This window comes from Procambarus clarkii, chromosome 35 (genome assembly GCF_040958095.1).
Source record: "Procambarus clarkii isolate CNS0578487 chromosome 35, FALCON_Pclarkii_2.0, whole genome shotgun sequence".
NCBI lineage: Eukaryota > Metazoa > Arthropoda > Malacostraca > Decapoda > Cambaridae > Procambarus > Procambarus clarkii.
Window position 1 is genome coordinate 29,746,694 of NC_091184.1, and position 8,597 is coordinate 29,755,290.

Sequence of the window (8,597 nt, forward strand, 5' to 3'; positions counted from 1 at the left end):
AGTGGTTGTTGTAGTGGTAGTGCTGGTGTTCCTTATCTATCAGCTACTTAAGTAAGGTCTTGCTGTATAACCTCGTCTACCAGCCTTGTGGTATCTAAAATTATAATTTAACTATTCTGACGGTCGAAATCTTAGTCGAATCTGACCTTGAATCTGGATGGAGGTGGCTTCCACAACTACGTCTTTCCTGCCACCACATATAACCACTCGTTCAGGGTACGAGTATTTCATTACATATTTTTTAGACTCATTTGCATTTCCAGCATATTTCCTTTCAATTTAAAGACTGTTCTTGTCCATCTTTTAAAATTCCCCTTCAGTATCTTGTATACCATGATTATATCTCCTCTATTTCTTCTGCTATCTATGGTTGTGAACTCTAGTTCCTTTAATGTATCCACGTAGCGTGGCTTTCTTAGCTAATCTAGACCCACTGGTACAAATCTTGCTACAAACCTGTGTACTTTTACAGTTTTGGTTTTATGCTTTACAAGGTGTGGGTTCCACACACGTGCTGCGTATTCCAGAATTGGTGTAACAAAGTCTGTCTAGACGGCATTGCAAAACAGAGATTTAGATCTAAGTTTAAATATAGGCAAGATTTATTTTCCTAAACGACGTTCTAATGTTAATCAGCGTCCCATATGCTGCTGATGTTACTCTGCCTGTGTGTGTGTGGAATGATTTCCAATCCCAAAGCTTCTTAGAGGGATTGTGTGGTTATAAATAGAAGCTGCCTCGTATGGGCCAATAGGCCTTCTGCAGTTATCTGTATTCATATGTTCATATGTTCCTATGTTCCTTTCTCTCTCCGACTCGTGTAGCTGCCTTAAATCCTTTGGCGTTGCTTCCTTCTGGTCTAAATAGCTATATACCTTGCAATAGTAAGGGTCGCTGGAATATTTGGCCTATATCCATAGGGGATATCTGAGGTTACAAGGACGAAAGGCGGCGTGGCAAGAGTTAAGTTGCTTGAGATTCGTGAATAGAGACGTTCCCATGTGGTCCCACGAGGTCCCACGTAGTCCCACGAAGTCCCACGAGGTCCCAGGAGGTCCCACGTAGTCCCACGAAGTCCCACGAGGTCCCAGGAGGTCCCACGTAGTCCCACGAGGTCCCACGTGGTCCCACGAGGTTCCACGAGGTCCCACTAGGTTTGGTGGTACTCAGAGTGTATCCGAGATTCTGAGTGAGAGTACTCTGAATGGTGGTGATAGAGAGAGAGGAAGACCCTGGGGGGACTGGACTAGGAGTAGAGACCACTTCCTGAACCTTTTGGGCTCCCTGGTGAACTGTAAGTAACTTCTCCCATTGTTCAGTGAGCATTTTCATGTTATACACATTACCTCTAATTGTGATATAAATATTTTCAGGCAGAATGTATGTGAATAATTAAATAAACTAATGTTCAAATGGAACGAGAGAGAGAGAGAGAGAGAGAGAGAGAGAGAGAGAGAGAGAGAGAGAGAGAGAGAGAGAGAGAGAGAGAGAGAGAGAGAGAGAGAGAGAGAGAGAGAGAGAAATAAACAGTGGCATGAGACAGTCAGAAAATGTGTCATGTAAAACTGGACTCTATCCCAGGGGGTGATAAGGGTGTATGTTCAAGAATATCAAGAATCATCTGCGAAAGGTGTCGGATGCTGCACAATTGTTTGATGCTGAGGCCTCCAGGTGTTGTTGTTGTTGTTGTTGTTGTTGTTGTTCCACACGTAGCTCTCTACACCGACTCTTGCACGCCTCTACGTGCCCATGTATATGTATATACAGTGTATATGTATGTATTGTTTTGGTGTATGTATGTATGTATACTAATACCCTTGAAATCCAGTCCTCCTATATCCCCCATCCCGTCCCTTCCCTATTCCTTATCCTGACCCCTTCCGAGTGCTCCTGTTACCTAGCAGTAAAATAGGTACCTGGGTGTTAGTCAGCTGGCACGGGCTGCTTCCTGGGGGGTAGAGGCCTGGTCGAGGACCGGGCCGCGGGGACACTAAAGCCCCAAAATCATCTCAAGATAACCTCAAGATAAGATAACCTCCCCCCACCCTACCCCACTAGCTTTAAAGCAAAATATAACTAATATATAATACTATTTATAGCATAAATCTGCTACTGATAATAATGACAAAATACAATTACAATTATTAAATTGTAATACCACTGATAATAAATAATTTAATAATCACGGGACCAAACAATAATTACAAGCACATAATTTGCGCCTAAACGTCAAAAGTTCTCGGGTTTTTGAGAATCCGGGCGACGCCAGTCCTCAGGTTTTCATTATTGTCAAGCGTAAAATACAGAAGCAATTTCCTCAGCGCCACGCTTTCAACGGTAATATATATAATTTTTAAAGTTTAATGCTTTCATTCCAGGCAAATATATTTATTAGGTTAAGCCAACAATTACCAGTAACTCATTTTTTTTCTTCCCTCTATGTCGTGGTGGTGGAAACATGGCGTTCGTGAGCGGAGATGCGGATTTGTTTACGTTCTTGATTTCTCGAGCGGCGGAGGCGCATTTACTTGAAGAATATTTTTATTTCAGTTATTCTTCTCCCAATACCACCGGTGGCTCCTGGTTCGACGCTTGGCACCATTATCGGCTGGTGTGTCCACTCACAGGATGATTGGCGCTGCCCAATACTGTCACTATGGCGGTGTGTCCACTCACAGGATGAGTGGCGCTGCCCAATACTGTCACTATGGCGGTGTGTCCACTCACAGGATGAGTGGCGCTGCCCAATACTGTCACTATGGCGGTGTGTCCACTCACAGGATGAGTGGCGCTGCCCAATACTGTCACTATGGCGGTGTGTCCACTCACAGGATGAGTGGCGCTGCCCAATACTGTCACTATGGCGGTGTGTCCACTCACAGGATGAGTGGCGCTGCCCAATACTGTCACTATGGCGGTGTGTCCACTCACAGGATGAGTGGCGCTGCCCAATACTGTCACTATGGCGGTGTGTCCACTCACAGGATGAGTGGCGCTGCCCAATACTGTCACTATGGCGGTGTGTCCACTCACAGGATGAGTGGCGCTGCCCAATACTGTCACTATGGCGGTGTGTCCACTCACAGGATGAGTGGCGCTGCCCAATACTATCACTATGGCGGTGTGTCCACTCACAGGATGAGTGGCGCTGCCCAATACTGTCACTATGGCGGTGTGTCCACTCACAGGATGAGTGGCGCTGCCCAATACTGTCACTATGGCGGTGTGTCCACTCACAAGATGAGTGGCGCTGCCCAATACTGTCATTATGGCGGTGTGTCCACTCACAGGATGAGCGGCGCTGCCCAATACTGTCACTATGGCGGTGTGTCCACTCACAGGATGAGTGACGCTGCCCAATACTGTCACTATGGCGGTGTGTCCACTCACAGGATGAGTGGCGCTGCCCAATACTGTCATTATGGCGGTGTGTCCACTCACAGGATGAGTGACGCTGCCCATACTGTCACTATGGCGGTGTGTCCACTCACAGGATGAGTGACGCTGCCCAATACTGTCACTATGGCGGTGTGTCCACTCACAGGATGAGTGGCACAGCGTGTCATAGAAACGTCACATTTCAGTGATTGCTAACAGTGCTTTCACAATGAAGACTGAGCTCTTCTTTCATATCTCGGCAAGCTGTCTTTCTACACGAAATGCTAATTCAGAGAAAAGCTGCTCATTGGTTCAGTTCTCCCTTTGTGTTTTTTCTCCCTCGTGCGCTACATACGAGCGTTTGTCGCTACATACGAGCGTCTGTCGCTACATATGAGCGTCTGTCGCTACATATGAGCGTCTGTCGCTACATATGAGCGTCTGTCGCTAATCCAAGAACTGAACGTAACTGTGAACTTTGTGCCATTGGCTGCCATCTTGCGGATAGAGCATATGTTCTCCCCAGCAACATTGATCTTCACTCTCTCAAGAACAGTCCGTGCAGCTTTAATTTGCACTCTGACTAATATTTTAGCTTTTCCACCTTCATGTACTGAGATGTTCCCGGTATTCCTTCAAGATTCCGCGGGACGTTCAACTGATATCCAGCGTTTGGCGTTCTATTTTAAGTTGATATATTTAACATCTTATTGATGTTTCTTGTACACTTGTGCACTTGAGGATATTACCAAAGGGGGATATTAATAGGGGTATTAAAAGTATCAACGCAAGTCAGAACACGAATGGCTATAAATGGATAGGTTTAGAGTTGGGACAGACCTGGGTAAATATTGGTTCGGTAACAGAGTTGTTGATTTGTGGATTACCGCGTAACGTGGTGGAGGTGGGGGGTCCCTTCATGGTTTCGAAGGTGGGTTGGACATTTATATGAGTGGGATTGGGTGGTTATAAATAGGAGCTGCGTCGTATGGGCCAATAGGCCTTCTGCAGTTATCTTCAGTCTTATGTCTTATTTTCTTGTACACTTCAGTGTTGTCAATCTTTACTCTTTGCCTGTCTAGAGGATGCAAATAAAGATATCTTATAATTCCACGTACTAACTGTAGTCCTCCAACACTGGCTCCCTCCACCTCCTTCTCCAACACCAACACTGGCTCCCTCCAGTTCCTCCTCCAACACCAACACTGGTGAATCCAGTTCCCCCTCCAACATTGGCTTCCTACAGCTCCTCCAACACTGGCTCCGTCCATCTCCTCCAACACTGACTCCGTCCATCTCCTCCAACACTGGCTCCGTCCATCTCCTCCAACACTGGCTCCGTCCATCTCCTCCAACACTGGCTCCGTCCATCTCCTCCAACACTGGCTCCGTCCATCTCCTCCAACACTGGCTCCGTCCATCTCCTCCAACACTGGCTCCGTCCATCTCCTCCAACACTGGCTCCTCCTCCCTCCCTCCCTCTCCCCCACGAACACCAACAACACACTAACTTGCGTGAAGTAGAGTGGAGTGTGTATACGCATTGTACAAGTTTAGCGTAGTTACATGCGTTATGGGGGGGGGGGTTGTGTCAGAAAGTTTGTCTCTCTCTCTCTCTCTCTCTCTCTCTCTCTCTCTCTCTCTCTCTCTCTCTCTCTCTCTCTCCTGTTACCAAGTTCTCTACATCTGTTCGCTCGGGAGTATTACCTGAAATACTGCTTTTCAACGTTCTTTAATCGTCCTGATTCCCCTTAGAGCGACTCGGTCTATCGTGAGCAGGAGAGAGCAGTCCGTCCTGCTGCTCTGCCTGCTGCTGCTGTCTGTGCGTCTGCTGCTGCTGCTCTGCCTGCTGCTGCTGTCTGTGCGTCTGCTGCTGCTGCTGTCTGTGCGTCTGCTGCTGCTGCTCTGCCTGCTGCTGCTGTCTGTGCGTCTGCTGCTGCTGCTCTGCCTGCTGCTGCTGTCTGTGCGTCTGCTCCTGCTGCTCTGCCTGCTGCTGCTGTCTGTGCGTCTGCTGCTGCTGCTGTCTGTGCGTCTGCTGCTGCTGCTCTGCCTGCTGCTGCTGTCTGTGCGTCTGCTGCTGCTGCTCTGCCTGCTGCTGCTGTCTGTGCGTCTGCTCCTGCTGCTCTGCCTGCTGCTGCTGTCTGTGCGTCTGCTGCTGCTGCTCTGCCTGCTGCTGCTGTCTGTGCGTCTGCTCCTGCTGCTCTGCCTGCTGCTGCTGTCTTGCGTCTGCTGCTGCTGCTTTGCCTGCTGCTGCTGTCTGTGCGTCTGCTGCTGCTGCTCTGCCTGCTGCTGCTGTCTGTGCGTCTGCTCCTGCTGCTCTGCCTGCTGCTGCTGTCTGTGCGTCTGCTGCTGCTGCTCTGCCTGCTGCTGCTGCTGCTCTGCCTGCTGCTGCTGTCTGTGCGTCTGCTGCTGCTGCTCTGCCTGCTGCTGCTCTGTCTGCTGCTGCTGTCTGTGCGTCTGCTTCTGCTGCTCTGCCTGCTGCTGCTGTCTGTGCGTCTGCTGCTGCTGCTCTGCCTGCTGCTGCTGCTGTCTGTGCGTCTGCTGCTGCTGCTCTGCCTGCTGCTGCTGCTGTCTGTGCGTCTGCTCCTACTGCTCTGCCTGCTGCTGCTGTCTGTGGGTCTGCTGCTGCTGCTCTGCCTGCTGCTGCTGTCTGTGCGTCTGCTGCTGCTGCTCTGCCTGCTGCTGCTGTCTGTGCGTCTGCTGCTGCTGCTCTGCCTGCTGCTGCTGTCTGTGCGTCTGCTCCTGCTGCTCTGCCTGCTGCTGCTGTCTGTGCGTCTGCTGCTGCTGCTCTGCCTGCTGCTGCAGACTATGCGCCTAGCCCTGCTGCTGCTGCTGTTCCAGCTGTTGGTGAGACTAATACTGCGACTCCTGCGTCTGCTGTAACTCCTGCCTCTTCCCTCCCAAATTGTTTATTTTGAATGTTTGCCACATTTTGTTTGCGGGTGCTGCTGTAGAGGCATTTACCCAGTTGTTTGGTTAATATTCGCTCCCTCAGCTACGGTCAATATTGGTCGCCATGTTTGCTTTCGGTGCAAATTTTCGGTCAAACAATTGAGTGTTGGCAACTTACTGACGCTTCCTAATGTTGCCATTCCTCTAGTGCAAATTCTCACTATTTATATAATTGTTTTTACTATATTTGTAACTATTAAAATAATTGTAATTTATTGTAGTCAGTAATATAATTATTTATCTTTTTATTGATTTTCAGAGATGTGGGTATGTACAAATCCACAAGGGTTGTGACGAGGATTCGAACCTGCGTCCAAGAGCATCCCCAGATGCTGCCTCAATCGACTGAGCTACGACATGGTCAAAAGAGTCGAAACCGAAGTTTTACTGAACTTACTTGTGGATTTGTTCATTTGATGCATCACGTTATAGTGATTTTTGTCTGTAATTTGGATATGTATTAGGAGAATGATCTGCGTTACCCCAGTGGGGACTAACATTGTCATTCACATATGTATGTTGGTGTGGGTCTCGGATGTTAATAATGGTAGATTCTAATCCCAGTCAGAATAAATTGGGAAAGGTGAGGACTTCATGGTGGTATATACATGGACCGGAAAACTAATGGATGCAGCGGTGAGAAACATTGTAAACATCTTCTTGAGAGGTTATCTTGAGATGATTTCGGGGCTTTAGTGTTCCCGCGGCCCGGTCCTCGACCAGGCCTCCACCCCCAGGAAGCAGCCCGTGACAGCTGACTAACTCCCAGGTACCTATTTACTGCTAGGTAACAGGGGCATTCAGGGTGAAAGAAACTTTGCCCATTTGTTTCCGCCTCGTGCGGGAATCGAACCCGTGCCACAGAATTACGAGTCCTGCGCGCTATCCACCAGGCTACGAGGCCCCCTGGGGTTTGATCAGATAGTACAAAAAAGGAAGGAATATTTGCATGTATATGTAGTTGATAGGGAGAAATCAGAGGTTGCAAAACTAGCAAGGGGAAACTCTGGGATTACGGCAAAAGGTAAACACACAACATCGTAGAATACCTGAACGATAATCTTGCCTGGAATGATGAGGAATTCATCATACTCACAGAGCCTTGTGAGTACTGAACCACACAAGGAAGGAGAAGAACATCTGAAAGCTGCCTTCCAGGTGAAAGCCAAAGGACGAGAAAGGACAGACAGCTAAAGAATTAACAAAGACATGGGTAAAATAGAGAAAGAGAGAGAGACAAGCAGTTCGAGAAAGTAACTCACCTAAGGCGGGAAAAATAGGGAGGATCATTTTGAGACGAAAGTAGAGACTCAGAGGCAAAGCAAATCATTAAATCAATAGTGATACCGAGAGCAAGAACGCAGCAACTCTGCAAATGCACGAGGCGAGAGTTGGAGAGACAGAAATCCCTGATTATTTACCAGCTGCCAGAGCCACAGGAAGACACATGGGAGAACAGTAAGAGACTGGGAAGACCTGACAGAAATACACCCAAAACAAATTTGGAAGAGTGAGGCGGCCAGGGAGCTGACGTATTACTGGTGGACCTGGAGGCTCCAGGATGGACGGCATCGACCCCCGTCGATTACTGAAATAAACGGTGACAGGAAAGTTCAAAACAGGTATACAGTGCGTATACGACTTATATATACTCCCAAGATGTGAGTACAAACCAGGATAAGTCCTAATAAATAATAATAAAAGTAATAATAATAATAATATATTTGCAAGAAGGTACAATGGATTGGTGAGATTACATAAGATAGATATATATACATTCTTGCCAAGCCACTAACATACATATATATATAGCGTTTCGAACAGGTCCTTACTCTTAACATATTAGGTAAGATGAAAGGGTACATTGTAGCAAGGTTTTTATATCAACACATAACTACAATATAATTTGACAGAGGTGATTATACTGGTATAATCACTGGTAAGGATACTGGTATAATACTGGTAAGGATACTGGTATAATACTGGTAAGGATACTGGTATAATACTGGTAAGGATACTGGTATAATACTGGTAAGGATACTGGTATAATACTGGTAAGGATACTGGTATAATACTGGTAAGGATACTGGTATAATACTGGTAAGGATACTGGTATAATACTGGTAAGGATACTGGTATAATACTGGTAAGGATACTGGTATAATACTGGTAAGGATACTGGTATAATACTGGTAAGGATACTGGTATAATACTGGTAAGGATACTGGTATAATACTGGTAAGGATACTGGTATAATACTGGTAAGG

General features: G+C 47.1%; 1 protein-coding gene across 1 annotated transcript in view; it reads left to right on the forward strand.

Annotated features, from left to right (window-relative positions):
* The first annotated feature begins 8,069 nt into the window (after positions 1 to 8,069).
* The window catches only part of LOC123751819 (uncharacterized), a 1,227-nt gene continuing 699 nt past the window's right edge, over positions 8,070 to 8,597 (forward strand). Inside the window, exon 1 of the mRNA XM_045733899.2 lies at positions 8,070 to 8,077. Coding sequence (XP_045589855.2) covers positions 8,070 to 8,077 — 8 coding nt within the window. The remainder of the gene's footprint in view (positions 8,078 to 8,597) is intronic.